This window comes from Cyprinus carpio, chromosome B22 (genome assembly GCF_018340385.1).
Source record: "Cyprinus carpio isolate SPL01 chromosome B22, ASM1834038v1, whole genome shotgun sequence".
Lineage (NCBI taxonomy): Eukaryota > Metazoa > Chordata > Actinopteri > Cypriniformes > Cyprinidae > Cyprinus > Cyprinus carpio.
Genome location: NC_056618.1, coordinates 8,178,660 through 8,198,748, shown reverse-complemented (window position 1 = coordinate 8,198,748; position 20,089 = coordinate 8,178,660). Strand labels below are relative to the sequence as shown.

General features: G+C 34.3%; 2 protein-coding genes across 3 annotated transcripts in view; both read right to left on the bottom strand.

The window, feature by feature from the left end:
• Positions 1 to 859: 859 nt before the first annotated feature.
• The window catches only part of LOC109066867, a 68,474-nt gene continuing 49,244 nt past the window's right edge, over positions 860 to 20,089 (bottom strand). Inside the window, exons 1-3 of one of the 2 annotated variants that reach the window (XM_042749352.1) lie at positions 4,706 to 4,979; positions 1,714 to 2,040; positions 860 to 1,277 (exon numbers count right to left, since the gene is read on the bottom strand). In XM_042749352.1, coding sequence (XP_042605286.1) covers positions 931 to 1,277; positions 1,714 to 2,040; positions 4,706 to 4,760 — 729 coding nt within the window. In that variant the 5' untranslated portion in view covers positions 4,761 to 4,979 and the 3' untranslated portion in view covers positions 860 to 930. Of the gene's footprint in view, positions 1,278 to 1,713; positions 2,041 to 4,705; positions 4,980 to 20,089 lie in introns of those variants that run through there. The other variant, XM_042749353.1, reaches the window with a different exon arrangement.
• On the bottom strand, positions 10,748 to 17,625 carry LOC109086916. The gene is made up of 6 exons (XM_042749348.1): positions 17,505 to 17,625; positions 16,474 to 16,821; positions 12,324 to 12,653; positions 11,844 to 11,945; positions 11,654 to 11,679; positions 10,748 to 11,243 (listed from the first exon to the last, which is right to left on the bottom strand). The coding sequence occupies exons 1-6, from the start codon at positions 17,596 to 17,598 to the stop codon at positions 11,133 to 11,135; spliced, it is 1,011 nt and encodes a 336-aa protein (XP_042605282.1). The 5' UTR covers positions 17,599 to 17,625; the 3' UTR covers positions 10,748 to 11,132.

The following is a 20,089-nucleotide window of genomic DNA, read 5'->3' as shown; positions in this document are numbered from 1 at the left end:
GAGCATCAGTGTGATTAGAGGACGAGTCATTGGTGGTGTTCTTCACTGGAGCATCAGTGTGATGAGGGAAGTATCAAAATAATTAATAATATTACACCTCATTGGTGTGTTTAGGGTAAGTGTCGTTGTGATTATTCATTGCTAGAGCATTAGTGTGATTAGAGGACCTCTCATGAGCAACATCCATCAGTGGAACGTCATTCTGATCAGGAGACAAATTATAAACACCAGTCACCTGTAAGAAAACAGATTCACAGAAGGTAAAAGACATGAACAGGACTAATGATTCACTTACACAAAAAAAATGGAATTGCAAGTGTATTTCTTTTTATGTTTGCAGAATATATGGTGTTCTTTTGTTAAATATTAATGAATATGATAAACTGCATTACACTGTCATCTTAGGAACTACAAGTGTATTTCTTTTTATGTTTGCAGAACATATGGTGTTCTTCTTTTAAAAATAACTAAAATATTAAATATAATTCTCATTCTCAATTATATAAAAAATGTATCCTTACCATTTTTTATTATGAAAAAGACCAAAGCTTGTTCTGATGAGTCCTGCTATTATTTTTGTTTCCAATGTAATGATTCTTTGAAATCAAAACCACATAAAATCACATTAAACATGTTTTTTTTTTTTTTTTTTGTAGGTAAACGGATTCATTGTTTTTAATCTTACCTGATCATTGTGGCAGTCACAGTCCTGGTGTCTGTTAAAACATCAATAAACTCACTAAAACACACATTACTTTGCTAATTAGAGTGTATATATACACAAGTTTTGTTTACATAATATATATATATATATATATATGTGTGTGTGTGTGTGTGTGTGTGTGTGAACTGTGTGAAAAGCTGCTCTTTTGGATTGATATAAAACACGGAAATGTATTTTAAAATGCACTGAAATGCATAGAATTATGCTCACCGGTGATAGAAATACTGAAGCTCTTTAAACTGGTGATAACAACGCTGCTGCTGCTGCCACTGATCTGTAGTTTTATAATCTCCAGAGTCTGTGATTCTGGTGTTCATGATGGTCAGAGATCCACTCTGATTGTCCAGCTTCAGTCTGTTTTTGAATCTCTCTTTACACTGTTCATCTTCACAGATCTTACTCTGATCTCCAGTGATTTCAGCGATGAGAGTGTCATTAAAATACCACATCATCACATCATTTGGGTTTTTGGTTACATCAGGGTCTAAAGTGACAGACTGTCCCTCCACTACAGACTTGGTCTTCTTTTCATCTCGTTGAGCAGCAGGAACATCTGAAACACAAACCAACAGCTGCTGGATCTCTGCTGATGAAAAAAACCCTCCATAACCTGAGAGAACTTTAAACACGAATGCTATTGCACAAACCTTTCTTGACTTTGAATCTGACAAACAACATTTATCTAAGTTTTATACTTACAAAACACATTTTACATACTGTTTTTACATTAAATACTCAACTAAGAGAAGCTGACATCAGATATTATATGATGAGAAATTGTCATTGTTTTAGAGCACAACTGCAAAACTAACTGTTAAAACTAACAACTTAATCCACAAATAAATCTACAAATTACAAATGAAAAATAAAGGTGTTTTAAAGAAATTATCTATATCATTTATGTGAATATACAGGTAAGTGGAAAAACACACAAATGATGTACTTAAAACATGTTTAATCTCCCTATTAACATTTATTAAATGACTCACCATTAACAGCAACTCTGAAGATCTTTATACTGTCGCTGCTGCTGCTAATTATCACTAGTTTATAATCTCCAGAGTCTGTGGTTCTGATGTCTGTGATGGTCAGAGATCCAGTCTGATGATCCAGCTTCAGTCTGTCTCTGAATCTATCTTTACACTCATCATCTGTGCAGATTAAACTAAAATCTCCAGTGATTCGAGCGATACGAGTGTCATTAAAATACCATGCAACCTCTTCTTGTTGGTTTGTTTTAACACCAGTGTGTAGAAAGACTGAATCTCCCTCATTCACTGACACTGACACATCACCTGCACTAACTCCAGATGAACCTGAAGAAGAAATGAACAGACAATCATAAGCCAAACAAAACACACAACAGAAAAATGCAGTGAAATATTTTTCTACATATCATAAAGATTGTGAGTAGAGAAATATTTCTGGATTCATAATGTAACACACATCACTCAACACATACTGATTCATATTTTATCCTCTTTCTCTATACATAAATTTGTGAATTCATGCTACCAACTATTTTCTTGTCTTCATAATGAATATTACACCTATTACACACTCGTTCAGTAAAACCAATGAGATGTTCCTTTGCAGGCTCTACTCTCAAGTGCTACTGGTGTGTGTTATACACACGCTTCAAAACAGAAGTTTCAAAGGGGCGGGACTTAAGAAAAGGACAGAATGAGAAATATCAGCCAGTCTATCAAAAGTCTGATTTGAAAAGCCCGAGAGCAGGCATCTGCAGAGGAGTGAATTAAGAGCAGTCAAGATGGACAGATCTACCTTGTAGTCCATCAGCCACAGCCACAGGCTAAAGGTGGACAGCACAATTCACACTTCACTCATTTTTAGTTTAATGAAGATTTTTGTTTGTTTGTTTGTTTTATAACAAATGCAACAACAATAAGCTACACTTTATAGAGATCACACCGTGAGGGCATATTCTAACATAATTTATGCACTTAATGTTTACAAAATCAAACCATTTAGAAAAGATCAACATTGTTTTAATAACATCAGCCTCAAGTTATGCTTAGATTGTAACTGTTCATCTAAGCACAGAATTGAATAAATTGTGTTGCGTTATTTAATGATTTCAGCTATTGATTTATGAGCCAACAGCCTTTTTACATTCTTCTGTTTTGCCTTTAAAAGTATGTTTCTTGATAACTTTTCTAAAAGGTAAATATATTGTATTGGCATAGTAGGCAAAAACTAATTTGGTGACGGCAGCAGAAACCTTGCTCATCACTTCCTCAAAAGTTGTTGTAAAGCTTAGAAACGAAGAACAAGAAGACCGTCATTACTAGGGTCATTGATCATTTCTAAACAACGTTTTTTATCTTTACAAATGTACATGTACAAAAGGTGCATGTACAATAACCTACATGAACATAGTTTAACTTCCTCTGAATAAATATGTTTATTATTATTATTATTATCATCATCATCATCATTATCCTCATATATGGGTCAGAATATGGATTATGCCTGTGATGACCATCATTATAAAGTAGGATACAGGTATGTTTACTAACCAAAGAAATCCTAGATGACTTAAAATGTAGTCTAAATATTTTGATTATAAGTTTGTAGAATAGCTAAATGTTTCATAAAATGCATCATATGAAAATTTGTGTTATTTATTTGGATTTATAAATTGAATTAATTTGCGTCTGATGTGAATGCACCATATGATGTGAGTGATTTAATTGTTGAGATTTGTGTTGTTTATTTGGATTAAACCTGCAGCGCCATTAAAATGAGCCGGCGCGCGAGTTGAAAAATCTGAACTTTGGCGAAATTTCGTGCCGCGTTAACCAATCAGGAGCTTGTTCTAGTAGTGACGTGATTACGACGTCGCGAGCAGAGGGAAAATCCAAAACAACAATGCATATTTGAGTTTTAAACAACTACATTCTCGCCTGGAATACTTTAAAACTACATTTCATGACACCATTACAGTAATATTTTTAAAATTATCCGAATAAATGGTGGTTGAAATCACAATGCTGCGTGAACATAACTAGCAGAAGCCCCTCCCATGACGCGAATTCGCGTGAAGCGAATTTCACGCGCGAATGAAATGAATTTCATGTCCCACGCACCCCAGAGGTTCAGAGCCCAAGCTTCAGCTGGAGCTGTGTGTTGAGTTCCTCCAGCTTCCACACTGGGCTCCTGAACCTCTGAGATGAGCAGAAGCATCATGATCCTCATCCTCAAACACTAACTCCTGTGGTCTAGTCCTGTAAGCTCTAAACATGTTTAAACCACCTCATATACCTGACTATCACTCTAACCCTTCCCCAGAAGGTCGTCTAGTCTCATTATATTGCTAAAAAAAGACAACAGTTATCAGCACAATATGACTTAAGTGCAGTTCTTTTCATTTCATTTGTTTCATTTGTTGTAAAACCATGGTTAATTTTCATAAGGGTTATTAACCAACTTTACATGTGTGAACGATAGCACAAAACACCTTTTTACAAACAAACAAATAATAATATTCAAATGATCAAAACAAAACTACGCCCTTCCACATTGTTTATGTTCAGACTTCCGGTCTGCGTGTTGTGAAAGCGTAGCAAAATGGCCCCTGTTTTATGTCCAGGCTACCCTCTTGGCCGTGGCACGGTGGCCAACGACAGTCCTGCAGAGTTTTGGTCAAGCTTTGATTAAAAATAAATACATAAATAAAAACTTTATAGTAGCCTCAGACCGTGATCAGTGTGTTTGGTTAGGATTGGAGAGAATTCTCTGCAGGACTCATTGCAGGATCATTAGGCCACTTTTGAACCGGTCAGAAATATAAAATTGTATAAAAAATACATTCTAAACCCTTAACTATTTAAAACAACAATTGGTGCACTTATGAAACAAAAATAAATCAATGGAATAGTACAGCTGAGTTTAAGTTTTACGAAATGAAACCAGTTTTCCCCGGTGATCACAAGCGACCGTAACAAATAAATGTCTTACCATGCAGGAAAAATAGGCAGATATATCCTAACAAAAAAGTAATTATCTTCTTCATCTCTTTCCAGTTGAAAAAATAAATAAAATAATGATAAAAAAAAATAAACCAGGATTCTATTGAAATGAACGTCTGAGTCGACGAAATCAAAGTGAAAGTAACAGAATAAGCTAAATCTGCAGCGTGAATAAAACACTTCAAGCTCTGCGTCGAAGCTTTATGTCGTATTTTGTCAAAAAGAAAGAAAGAAAATAGTCGCTAACAACTGTATAAAAAAAGTTCGAAGAAAAGTTCGAACACCGTCTTTCTGCATCACCGCTACGTTTTCAAGTTTTTGACACCGCTACGTTTCGAGTTTTGACACTAGCATTGCTTCGAAACAGTGTTCTCGCGTGAGCATGTGCGAAATGAAGCTGTCACGTGACCGGTGAAACAAGTCACGCTCGTTATCTCATAGACATCACGCTAGGCTGTTCTAACTTGGATTTATTGTTTATTTGTTTTTGTGTGTGATGTGCGAAACTTCCTTACCTCACACGTCACGCTAGGCTCAAACATAGACATATACATTTATTTTTTTTTTTCTTTGTGTATCGTTGTTAATTATAGTACTACTATTAAAAACAATGACATGTGAATGTCTGTGACTGAATAGAAATTAAAACACTTTGCGGGCTCAACCACTGTTCCCAAAAAAGATAGAAGTCCTTCTTTAACCACAAACATCTGTGCTGCTTGTAAACGCCGTCCTCTGTTGTCAACAGCTCACATTGGCGAGAAAAAAATATATTATTGCAAAATATAGTAGCCTAAATGCAATAACTGAGTTTGTGTTTTTTAACAATGTGCATGCGTTCTTTTGTATGGAAGATACAAAATTAAATGCAATGAAAAAATGACGTAGGTCTAATTTATTAGGGTATTAAACATTCTATTTTTGTGAAAAGACAAGGTTGATGCAAATAAAATGAAGAAAATAAAGTCTTTATTATCATTTTAATTTGATATTTTGAAAAATTTTGTGAATTTTGTATAGTTTATCGCTGAGAAATGACGTGTTGCTATTACTAATGTGATTATTGATTATTAAATTGAATCTTTGTATTGTATCCCAATGAACAAAACATCTAAATCAGGGGTCACCAAACTCGGTCCTGGAGGGCCGGTGTCCGGCAGAGTTTAGTTCCAACCCTAATTAAACACACCTTAACCAGCTAATCAAACTCTAACTAGGTATACTTGAAACCTCCAGGCAGGTGTGTTGAGGCAAGTTGGAGCTAAACTCTGCAGGACACCGGCCCTCCAGGACTGAGTTTGGTGACCCCTGATCTAAATGATACAGTTGGTGTCATCATTTTTATTGACCACCAGATGGCGGAGAGAGCACTGTGTTAAAAGCTTCGAAGCATCAACACAGTTTGTTGTAAAAAGCATTTTTTCTCCTTTATACCAAGAGGCCAGATTACTAATCCACGTTCACACACCTTTTACATCGTTTTACTCAATTTCCTTTTTATTGAAGCAAATTAAAGTATAATTAATGGTATTTGTTTTTAAAGATTTTATAAACTATAAAACTTGTGCAGTTAAGCAAATTGAGAAGGGAAACTTTGTTATCAGTTGACAGCACTATCACCCCAACAAATAAACATCTCAGTTTCATTGTCTGTAAATTTGCAACAAACAAATGTACAGCGGTCCTATTTTTTATTAGTGGCCTAAAAAACATTCTCAAAACAACATAAGAGGACAGTTAAAAAAGATATTGCAGGGCGTATACAGCAGTTTCGGTTTCTTATAAGCAAAAATAGATTGCATTAGTTTCCCCCTTTTGTTGGTTGTCAATGTCATTTAATCTGACACTTTTTCTTTGATGATGAATCAGCAGGCCGAGGGCCTTCAGATGGACTGCTGTTCTGGACTTCTTCAGCGTCCAGATGGCCAGTCCGTCCCTGCTACAGACTATAGAACAATTGTATATGAAACAATGGCAGATTTCATCTAAATAATGAACTTGCTGTTAGGAGTTTCAAAGGCGGACTGAAAGTGAATCATCAGACTGGATCTCTGACATCACAAACACTAGAGCCACGGACTCTGGACTTTATGAACTACGGATCAACAGAAAAGTGAGCAAGATTTTCAGTCTCACTGTCTATGGTGAGTTAAGGGAGTTAAATATAAACTCTACTTTGATCAGTCTTGGTTTCTCTTGATACTTCTTCTTCATCAACTAGAACGTCTTCAACCTCATTTATCTTGTCTCATGTTTTTCAGCTCATCTGCCTGTTCCTGTCATTACCAGAGACTCTCCACAATGGTCTTCATCATCGTCCAATTGTTCATTGGTGTGTTCAGTGGTGAATGTGGGTCATGTGACTCTCTCCTGGTACAAAGGAAACAGTTTATTGTCCAGCATCAGTGTGTCTGATCTCAGCATCAGTCTCTCTCTACCTCTGGAGTGTCTGAAGAATTCCTACAGCTGTGTTGTGTCTTATTCATTCACCAACCAGACCACACATCTGGACATCACTCAACTCTGTCCGATAAGGTAAGTCTATTGTACAAGAGTTTATGCCTGTGGTTGAGCTGGGGTGTATTCCAGAAAGCAGGGTTAACTTACCGTGAACTAAACCCTGAACTCTCGATTAACCCCACACCTTGCTTACTCGAGGTATGTGGTTCCAAAAACGCGTCCAGGAGTAAGTTCATTCAACTCAGAGTATGTTCCTGGACTCAAGACTCACAGAGCATCGACGAGTCACGGACGCTAAGAAAAAAGCCAAGCGTGTTTCTTTCTTCTTCTTTTGTTCATTAGTTGTTTACATGCTTAGTGCATATCGCCACCTAATTGATGGCTGTGCAATCATTTTTATTTTTTTTTCCATTTAATCTTTAATCCCTGAGAAGAATGTGAATTATATTGTGTGTTTTATGCTAATTATATATTAAGTCATATCAGATATGTATTTTGATTTAGAATTTAGACAATATAGAAAATCCATGTGTGAGATAATATAACGTAATAAATAAAATAAATATATATAAGTTAAACATTACCTTGTCATAGTGTTTTATAATTTATACACATAACTCTTATATATGCCAATAAAAGAAATAATCATATTAGAATAATATATTACCTTATTTATTACTTATATTAGCGCTTCATCATTAACATATCATATATATATATATATTTACATTTACATTTACATTTAATCATTTAGCAGACGCTTTTATCCAAAGCGACTTACAAATGAGAACAGTAGAAACAATAGATATTATATACAAGTGCTATGACAAGTCTCAGTTAGTCTAGTCAGAACACCGTAGCCAGGGGTTTTTTTTTTTTTTTTGGAATATGATAAAAAAAGAAAAAGAAAAAAAGGTAAGTACTAGTATTAGTTGGTTAAGTGCAGAGCGAAAAGATGGATGAGTCTTTAGATGTTTTTTTGAAAATGAGTAAAGACTCAGCTGTTCGAATTGAGATCGGGAGGTCATTCCACCAGCTGGGAGCAGTCCAGGAAAAAGTCCGTGAGAGTGATTTTGAACCTCTTTGGGATGGCACCACAAGGCGTACCCGTTCACAGGAAGCATTGCAATAGTCCAGTCTGGATATATATATGCTAGGCTATATTACATATTGTAATATTATATAATGTTGTTCGCAACTGTCACGCCCACTGAAGGCTCGCTGAAGTGAACTAACCCTGGAACAGGAGCAGGTTAAGTTCAGAGAGTGAGTTGCTATGACTACTAACATACCCTGAAATTAACTCAGTTTTTGGAACCGAAAGTTGAGGTTATCCACTTACTTACTCTTAAACATACCCGGGTATGTCACATAACCTGCTTTCTGGAATACCCCCCTGATCTGATCTCAGTTTCATTTTTTTATTCCTCAGACTCTGTCCACTGTTGTGATTCTGCTGAAGCTGTGATCTGATTGGTTGTCATTGGTTTTGTGGGCTTGTCTTGTTTTGTTGTTGTGTTTTTTTGTTGTTATTTTTTTTGAAGTTGGTTTAGGTCGAGCATATATTCCCAGCTGATAAATGTTGTTTATAATTTTTTCATTGACTTTTATCATTTATTAATCTATTATCTATAATCTAATCCATTATTTTTTAATGGCTTCATATGTTTTCTGCTGGTAAGGATGTTCATTACCAAAGATTAATTTTAGTTTAGTTTCTTCCAGGGAAGTCTGGAGCCGATGTCAAGTATCAGGATCTGTTTTTCTGAGCCTGATCCTTTTATGTCATCTGCCCTGCTAACGTCATGCAATAGGAGTGGGTTTGCCAAATGTCATTAAAGGGGGCATCAGATGCCTATTTTCTACAAGTTGATATGATTTTTAGGGTCTTAATTAAAAGTCTATAACATACTTTGGTCAAAATTTCTCAATGGTAGTGTAAAACAACACCCTTTTTACTTTATGTATGTAAGTTAAGTTTTTCATTATAATTATAATTTTATCTCACACTTTCAAGTTTTTTAATCTAATTAAATATTAATTTTGTCACAAAGTGAAGTATGCTGATGGTCATACAGTAAGAAAACTCCTAATGGGGTTCTTGGCTGGCATAACTCAGAATTAAGGCTTTGGAACATTTTCCATTTTATTTTTCACTATACAATCTTTTTGTGAGACATTTTATTTAGGTGTTTTAAAATAATGTAGACCTAATCTTTATACATGAATTAAATGTTTAAACAACATTATGACAAAGCCAAAATACAACCAGACCAAATCTTCTGTTAAACTCAGATCTGTTTTAATGGCACTTGTTACACGGACATACAAAGATCTTACAAGTTTCTTTTCTTTATTTTTTTATGAATTAAAGTCAAGTCAAGTCACCTTTATTTATGCAGTGCTTTATACAACACACATTGTGTCAAAGCACATAAAGCACATTTTCTTTGGATGCTGCAAGAGATAACCAAAAGGGAAGAATGTTTCTAAAAATATTGCAAGTGTGCAAGGCACATGTTTTGGTCTTCTGCTGAGGTTGCAGTACAGATTTTGGTGAGGGGTGACACTGAAATAACATTTCTGAAAGCATTTACAAAAACAGAAGCATAACAAATTTCACTTACTAAATCTCACTGTACTTCTAAACTTCTAAAAGAGTTACAAAGGAAAAAGAAAAACATTTGACAAAGAAAGTATAATTTACAAATGAAGACATTACGGATAAAGTAGCAAACATCTGAACATTATAACAAAGTGCATATTTGTGTAATTTCTGATAGAGTAATAAAAGATAATTAAATTGTTGTGAATATAATATTATTTTTATTGTAACTAATAATAATTTCATTGAGTTAAAATTTTGTGATATAGAAGTTAATATACAGTGAATTTATATATATATATATATATATATACATATATATACATACATACTATATACATACATACATATATATATATATATATATAAACATATATATATATATATAATATATATATATATTTGGCATTTGGCATTTTGTTCTGGTCCAGGTTCAGTTCCTGAGATCCAGTTTCCAGTGTTTTGATCGAAGACACTATGGTGATACTTCATGGATCAACACTTGCAGGATTTGAAACTTTAGCCATAAATCTGTGACCCCACAAACAAACAAATCCAAAGTGCTTCATCAATTTTAAAAAAGATTCCTGCAATAAATGGCAGTTTAGTGTAACGTGAATGTTAGGAATAACAGCACACTGTTTCATCAGGGAGGTTTCTCTCTGGTGTTGTCAATATGCTAATACGGTTAATAATGACCGTAACGTCACAAGTAACGGTAGTACAGACACAATTCAACACCTGTGTGTTTGACTGACACTCATTAGTGTATCTGCACTTGCATCGCACATTTTAATATTACTTGTTCAAAAAAAATCAGTCAGCTAATCAAACAAATGGACAAAAAGTCTTGCAGTTTAAAAGCTGCTTTTATTAATGTCAGCTATTTTTAATTTAGTCAAATGTCCTTTTAGTGTTTATTGTATTTAGTCACCCTTATCTTTTTTTTTTTTTTTTTTTTTTTTGGTTTTAGTTTTCTAATTTTAGCAAAAGAAAACATGACATTTAGTCTCGCTGCATGGTTTATCTGATCATCATGATTAGTTTGTTCAAAATCTAAATTCATGTTTTATTATATTTCTCATTCAAATGTTTGGGGAAAAAATAAAACAGGATTTTAATAAATTAAAACTTAATTTTAGTCTTGTCTTTTTGTCAACAATTCTGCATGTTGATATAGTTTTCTTTAGTGTTTAATTACTGGTATTGGAAATCTAAATCTGTAATATAATAAGATAGATCTATAATAAGCTATTTCTCTTTGAGTAATGATAGCTTTATCCACTTCTCTCGTTTCCCCAACTCCTCTCCGTGTTTTTTTTCAATGAAAATATCAAAATAAAAAACAGGGTTATGTTAATGTCTCACTGGCCGCCTCAGACTCAGTCTGATTTGATGACGATTCATGAGGAGTGTTTGCCTCCACAGACTGATTTGAGGATGAGTCTTCAACAGCGTTTGACTGTAGAAAAACAGAAAAAAATAATAAAAAGATGATATATATATTTTGTTTTTATATTTTAAATTTTTTTGTTTTTTTTGTTATTATGGTGGAAAGAGTTTTATATTATCTGTGATATGTTGTTTGTTTTATTTTTTTATTTTTTTATATTACAATGAATATTTTTAATTACATTTTTTTAATACTTATTGGCCATCGTAACACCTTATGGTAAATATAAATGGGCAAAAGTAATAAATGAATACAATTGTATTATAACAACATTTAATCACACCACTGTGTTTAATATAAAGTGTAACAGCATGAGAGCAGTGCTGTCTTGAAGAGTTTCTATAAAAATAAATGATGTTTTTAAGCAATATTTATTTGTATTTTCCAGACAGACAGATTCAGTTCACACTGTATCTCACCTGATGACTTTGCTGTGTCTTGATGTCTGTTAGAAAAATAATAACTCGAATTAAACACACAGTACTTTGGTTAAATGGTATTTAAATAATAATTAATTAATTAATTAGTATATATATATATATATTTATTGATTCTACACAAATCTCAAATTCTCATGTCCTTGTTAAATCAGCTGTATATAACACTCACATTTCCTTCTTGAATGGCACTTGCAGAAGTAAATTAAACCAGCAGATGCAACCAAGAACATCAGAACAGCAGAAACGGCAGCATATATTCCTGTCCGGTCAGCTGAAGAAAGACAGTCATTTCTACTTATACTTATGTCATTCTACTTTGGTCATCAGTTGTATGCTAGTGAGACAGCTGGCAAATCTGGCGTGTTTTTGAGGAACAGCAGTTAAAACAACATCACATCACTGTTAACAACAGAGTTCATGAGAACAATGACTAATATTATGCAGTTTTTCATAGTTAACATTAGACTTGTTTACAGCACATGCTTCTTGTGTCTCTTGATGTGTATCTTATGTGCGGTTAATAGAGATGATCTGTTATATTTTAACCTTGAGTCACACAGCTCACCATTTTAAACAGGCTACAATGAAAACAATTTCGAACTGTATTTTAAAACTTGAAAAATACATTTAATGACTAAAAGATACTCACCTGTGACAGAAACACTGAAGCTCCTCTTGATGCTGAATCTGCCGCTGGTGATATTTAGTTTATAATCTCCAGAGTCAGTGGTTCTGGTGTTTGTGATGGTCAGAGATCCAGTCTGATGATCCAGCTCCAGTCTGTCTCTGAATCTCTCTTCACACCGAACATCTGTGCAGATCTTACTCTGATCTCCAGTGATTTCAGCGATGAGAATCTCATTAAAATACCACATCTTTAAATCATTTAGGTTTTTTACTACATCAGGATCTAAAGTGACAGATTCTCCCTCCTTCACTGACTTTCTCTTTATTTCATCTCGTTCAGCAGCAGAAACACCTGAAACACAAACCAACAGCTGGTTGTAGATCCACATGTGAAATCTGTGGATATGAAACTGGTTTTCATGTGTTTTCTGACAAGCAACATTTGATGACATTTTGTGCTTATGAACACATTTTGCATAGTTTGTTTGAATCAAATCCTCTGAAAAGATGACCAGAGATTGTTTGATGAAAAACTAGCATCTTCTCCATAACAAGACTATCACTAAACACATTATTGATGTAAAATCTTTTAAATGTACAAGATTTGCTTTAAAACCTAATGACTCACAATGTACTACAACACCTAATATAATTTCACGGGTGTTGCCGCTGATCTCACGATGATAAAGTCCAGAGTCTGTGGTGTTGATGTTCATGATGGTCAGAGATCCAGTCTGATGATCCAGCTGCAGTCTGTCTCTGAATCTCTCAGTACCTTCATTACACTGAACATCAGTACAGATAAAACTGAGATCTCCAGTGATTTAAGCAATGCGAGTACTGTAAAAAATGACCGTAAATTTAACGGTAAAATACTGTGAAAATGCTACAGTAAAAACCTGTTAAATGGTTTATGGTAAATTCCACTACTATATACGGTGAAAAACTGTATTGGACTTTACATGTAATTTTAAAGTGTTTGACTGTGATTTTAACGGTAAAAAAACTGTGAAAATGCTACAGTACAAACCTGTTAAATGGTTAACGGTAATTTCCTGTCAAATTTACAAGGAAAAACCGTAAACTGACATTCCCAGAATTCTCTGTGTTGCATTTCAAATTTTGTTTGAATTTGATGTTTTTTCTTTGAAATAACAATGTTTCTTCTTATTTTTTTCTTATCCGTTATGTTTATTAGGGTTGTATGTTACATATAATGCTGTTAAATTAATGTTTATTGCATATTTCAGTTTAATGAGTCTCACCATGATGGTGTTTAGTGCTTGTGTGAATGACACTGTGCACCTTCTATGTATCTTATTATTTAAAATCTGCTTGTGATGGGCTTTGTTTCATCACGTGACTTTCTCATCACCACCTGCTTTTGGTGGTTACCAGTGTATTACAGAAGTACAAAACAGATTTCAGTACTTCAATAAGTTGGTATATTAATATTATATCAGTTAAAATTACGGTATTAAACTGTACATTAAAGGTAAAACCATTAAACCTAAAACGGTGTTACCGTATTTTTTACGGTACAATTCTGGCAACCACAGCTGCCAGTTTTTTACCGTATATTTTACGGATTATTTTTTACAGTGAATAGTAAACCATTTAATAAACTGCTGTTGTTTTGTTTTAACTTAAATAAATTAATTAATATAAACTCAACTTTGAAATCATACTCAACTAAATGTATAGGCTAGTTTACATTGACAAATTCCAATTTAATAGTAAATGCACTTGCAAAAACATGATCTATATCAGGGGTCGGCAACCTACGGCACGCGATCCAACAGTGGAAAACTGCATACTGAAGTACATTTTGAGGTAATAACTTCTCATAGTCACACAGCCTGTTAGGAGCTATAAATGCTATTAAAGTGTGAGAATAAACTTGCGTTAGTCTACGGATGCGCGCGCGAATGCTGCACATACCAGGCGCTTCAGATCAAAGCCTTAGCGGTCTAACAGCGCTCGTCAATGTCAAAATGACTGAGATGGCCAATCAAATCAAAGTAGGCGGGGTTTACTGTTGACACAAGCATGCGAAGCGTCAGTTTAACATTAAAGAGAGCAAGGTAAGATGAAGCTGCAAATCATTTAATATTAGTCAACTTTTAATAATACGATTTACAAAAGAAATGTTTATTGACTGACAGCTATATCCAGTGATGAAAAATGTTCTCAAATATGGCCATTTTGAGAGAGAGAGAGAATTGTGTAAATTGTCTGCGTCTGTCACTCTCTACAAACAATGAAGCGATTTTGCCCCCTTGTTGCTGAGAAATATAATGTAGCGATTCACTATCGATTAATAAAAGTCGCGTGGCAGCACTGACAAGTTTATGAGCTTCTGATATGGAGACAGATTAGTCTCAAATATAATTCACGCAAAAAACACGATTCACATATGCGTAAACAATTTCACATGCATGAAACCTAATTCACGTACACAAAAAAAAAAAATTCATGTGCGTGAAAAAAATATATATATTCACAAAAAGCAATTCACATGCGCAAAATAAAATTATATATTCATAAAATACATTTCACAAATGCAAAACACAATTCGTAGATATACAACTGTGCACAAAAACCTTTGAATGTTTAAATTGTACGAGTGACTGAATGTACAAATCGTCATTTACTACGAATCCACTCGGATTTGTGTGTGTGTGTTTTTGAGACTTTCCTGGCAGAGCTCTCTTCCCACGTGGGTCTGTCGTACTCTTTAGCCAATCAGATGCGAGCTTACCATTCAACCAATCATATCATAAGCCACCGAGAGTGCATTCAGAAGCTCGCAGGCAATCGGGGAGACGTCAAGAGAGAAGCTCATAGAAGCCCTGGCGTTACATTTTAAAATACTATACAATATAATTAATCAGAATACTTACTCCTGCTCACTCAGGCCAAAGAACTCCCCCGCTCAAGCTCGCAGTCTCTGCAAGATTAACGATGGCAGTTTGCATGCACAGCTACTAGAAGATTTACATCTGTCAGACAGGTTGCTGACGTCATCAAGCTTAGTTTTGAGTCTGCGTGTCAGAAACGGAAGTGCTACAAATCGCTAAAAATGGGCTTCACTTGTCTCAATTGAGTTCCAATTGGGTCGCTGTGTCCATTTCTTTTACTGTCTATGGGATTACTGATGTAAAGGCTTAATTTCCATTCTAATTAATCCATATTGCGCAAAAGGGTGCGCAGAATCGTGCTCCTTGAATGCACTCTCAGTGGCTTATGATATGATTGGTTGAATGGTAAGCTCACATCTGATTGGCTAAAGAGTACGACAGACCCACGTGGGAAGAGAGCTCTGCCAGGAAAGTCTCAAAAAACACACACACACACAAAATCCGAGTGGATTCGTAGTAAATGACGATTTGTACATTCAGACACTCGTACATTTTAAACATTCAAAGGTTTTTGTGCACAGTTGTATATCTACGAATTGTGTTTTGCATTTGTGAAATGTATTTTATGAATATATAATTTTATTTTGCGCATGTGAATTGCTTTTTGTGAATATATTTTTTTTTTCACGCACGTGAAATTTTTTTTGTGTGTACGTGAATTAGGTTTCATGCATGTGAAATTGTCTACGCATGTGTGAATCGTGTTTTTTGCGTGAATTATATTTGAGACTAATCTGCTTCCATATTCTGAATGTTACTTTTTGCACAGCGCGATCTCAGATCTCTGTGTGCCAGTTGTGTGTGTGTGTATGTGCACACGTGCATCAATTAAAGCAGCGCATAAACTGAACTGTTTTAATGCATTGGGCTTGTCTCACACACACATATGGCTCACTGTGTATCTGTGATTCACTTTTTTTTTTTTTGAAGTTTAAAAAACTATTTATTAAAAATATTCATAAACTATTTGCATCAAATTGTTTTTTTTTTTTGTTGTTTTTTTTTTTATCGTAGCATTTAAAAATGTGTATGTAAGGTTTAAATATAGAATACATTATAATGGGGGGTGAGGGTAGGGGGGTGTTGGCACAGTGGTTAACCAGAAAAATTAAAAATGGCACGTCATGACGAAAAGGTTGCCGACCCCTGATCTATATAGTTTGTTGTTTGCAGATTGATTAAAAAGAAAAATTTATGATGAAACATCATTGAACACATTAACAAAATTTGCTTTTATACATAATGACTCACCAGATACAACAACAATGAAGATCCTTGTACTGAATGTACTGATTGAGCCTCTTCTGCTGTTGATCTCTAGTTGATAAAGTCCAGAGTCTGTGTTTGTGATGTTCATGATGGTCAGAGATACAGTCTGATGATCCAGCTTCAGTCTGTCTCTGAATCTCTCATCAGCATCTTTACACTGAACATCTGTACAGGTATAACTGAGATCGCCAGTGATTACAGCTATTTGAAAGCCATTAAAATACCATTTAATCATTTCTGGTTGATTTGTTTGAATGCCAGTCAGTAGAGTGACTGAATCTCCTTCCATCACTGACACTGATCCTCTATCTGTATCAACAATGAAAAAAACTGAAAAGAAAAAAAGAACTTTAAGTATTAATCACTGCTGATATGAGACAAAAACACAAACATACATGTGCCTCATAGATGATTTTGAACAACTTCATGAACATCATACAACCCATGAATATTACATAGATGAATATTACCCATTAAAATACTCAATAAGGAAATTGTGCTTTTTATTTTTTTTAATCTATTTGATGAAAGTCTTTTATTTCTAGTTGTACTGTTTGAATCTCCTACATAATTTACATGTTTTCATTTGCATTTTTATTCATTTGGCAGAGACTTTAAATCCAAAGCAACTTTTTAACCAAATAACTTACAGGGACTTTTTTTTTTAAAAGTATATTTTGCCACATTTTTTTCCATTCACACCATTGAAACAGATGTTATTTGAGCTGCATTTGATGTCAAAATTGAGACAAGCTTAATTTTTACCATGTTTCCTGAGATGAATGCAGATTCTATCAAATAGAAGTGTCTTCTCTTCTGCATTAAAACTAACTGTTAAAACTAACAACTCCATCAATCCACAAATAAATCTACAAATTACAAATTAATAATAAATGTGTTTTAAAGAAATTATCTAGATAATTTATTTGAATATACAGGTAAGTGGGAAAACATATAAATTATTTACTTAAAACATGTATAATCTCCCTATTAACATTTATTATATGACTTACCATTAACAGTAACACTGAAGACTGTTCCACTGCCGCCGCTGCTGTTGAGTAACACTCGATTATATTCTCCAGAGTCTGTGTTTGTGATGTTCATGATGGTCAGAGAGATCCAGTCTGATGATCCAGCACCATTCTGTCTCTGAATCTCTCATTGTCAATATTACACAGAAACATTTATAGGGATATAAACTGAGATCTCTCCAGTGATTCGAGCGATGCAAGTTTTATTAAAAAACCATATAACATCAACCATATTTTTTGGGTTGTTTTTAAACACCAGTGTGTAGAGGTGACTGAATCTCTCTCCATCACTGACACTGACTCTTCATCTGAACCAACTCCAGATGAACCTGAAGAAGAAATGAGCAAAACAATCATAAGTCAAACAAAAAACACACAACAGAAAAAATGCCAGGAGAAATATGTGTTCTACATTGAGATTGTGAGTAGGAGAAATATTTCTGGATTCATATTGTAACACACATCATTCAACATACTGATTCATATTTTATCCTCTTTCTCTATACGTACAATTTGTGAATTCCATGCTACCAACTATTTTCTTGTCTTCATAATGAATATTACACTTATTACACACTCGTTCAGTAAAACCAATGAGATGTTTCCTTTGCAGGCTACTCTCAAGTGCTACTGGGTGTGTGTTATAGACATGCCTCAAAATAAATGTTACAAAGGGGCGGGACTTAAGAAAAGGACAGAATGAGAAATATCAGCCAGTCTATCAAAAGTCTGATTTGAAAAGCCCGAGAGCAGGCATCTGCAGAGGAGTGAATTAAGCGCAGCCAAGATGGACAGATCTCACTTGTAGACCTTCAGCCACAGGATACAAGTGAGCATTGTGTGATAAAGATGGTGACAGCACAATTCACACTTCACTCATTTTTGTGTTTAATGAGAAGATTTTGTTGGTTTTTTTGTTTGTTTTATAAGAAATACAACAATAATCAGCTACACTATATATATAGAGATCACACCGTCAGGGCATATTCTAACATAATTTATGTGCTTAAACTATACAAAATCAAACCATTTAGAAACGATCAACATTGTTTTAATAACATCACAGCCTCAAGTTATGCTTAGATTGTAACTGTACATCTAAGCAAAGAATTGTACTTAAATTGTATCGTGCTATTTAATGATTTCAGCTATTGATTTATGAGCCAACCGCCTTTTTACATTCTTCTGTTTTGCCTTTAAAAGTATGTTGCTTGATAACTTTTCTAAAAGGTAAATATATCGTATTGGCATAGTAGGCAAAAAAATACAAATATAATAATAATAATTTGGTGAAGCAGCGGCAGAAACCTTGCTCATCACTTCCTCAAAAGTTGCTGTAAAGCTTAGAAACGAAGAACAATAAGACCCTCATTACTAGGGTCACTGATCATTTCTAAACAACGTTTTTTATCTTTACAAATGTACATGTACAAAAGGTGCATGTACAATAACCTACATGAACATAGTTTAACTTCCTCTGAATAAATTATGTTTATTATTATTATTATTATCATCATCATCATCATCATCATTATCCTCATATATGGGAAAATGGATTATGCCTGTGATGACCATCATTATAAAGTAGGATATAGGTATGTTTACTAAGATGACTTAGAATGTAGTCTAAATATTTTTATTATGATAAGTTTGTAGAATAGCTAAATGTTTCATAAAATGCATCATATGAAAAATTATTGAGTGATTTATTTGGACTGTATCAATGCTACCTCTGGCAACAACACAATGTATAAATTGTTGTTCAAGATGAACAAATATATTCTAAGCTTAACAACTTCTGATGATGCATGTTAGATAATATTTTGGAATTGAAGGATCCTTAGATCCTCTCGTGCAAACTGTGTGTGTTGTGTTTTTATTTTCATGTTTTTTTTTCTGATGATGCATGTTACTATATATATAAATAATTTATTGTTTATCTAAATCATTTATTGTTCATTCATTTATTATGTTACTATATTTCATATTTTATATCTCTTATTAATTTTCCCTAGCTTATGCATTTTCATTGTTGTTCAGTCTCATGTTCCAGGGGTTTCATGAACGGTTTTGTCTTTATGAATAGAGAAGGATAAGAGCGGGAATGTTTATGGAAACCCAAGGTCTATGGGATGTTGCTGTGAAGCAGTTATGGTATAACAGTACATGCTGAATTGTGCTGGTCAGATGAAGTTTGAACATTTAGGCTGTGATGAGTGGGGTGGGACCAAGGGCCGTGGGAACTGTAGATGAGTGACACCTGCACCACTCACCAGTCTCGAGTCCCATGGAGGAGCTTCAGAAGAATAAAGGGAGGAGTAATGACAGTGAAGGACAAGAGAGGACCAGGCCTGGGTTTTTATTTTGTGTTTTGGTTTTGTTTGTGCGAGGCAGTCGTTCGCGAGGGGCTGTCGCGCTGTTTTGTGTTTATTTTGTTATTAAAGTTTGATTTAAATGTTCGACGGTTCCCGCTTCCTTCTTCGCGTCATACAAACATTGTTACAGAGGCATACACAACTAAGATGTTCACTAAACAATGATGGTACATTTAATCATCATCACTT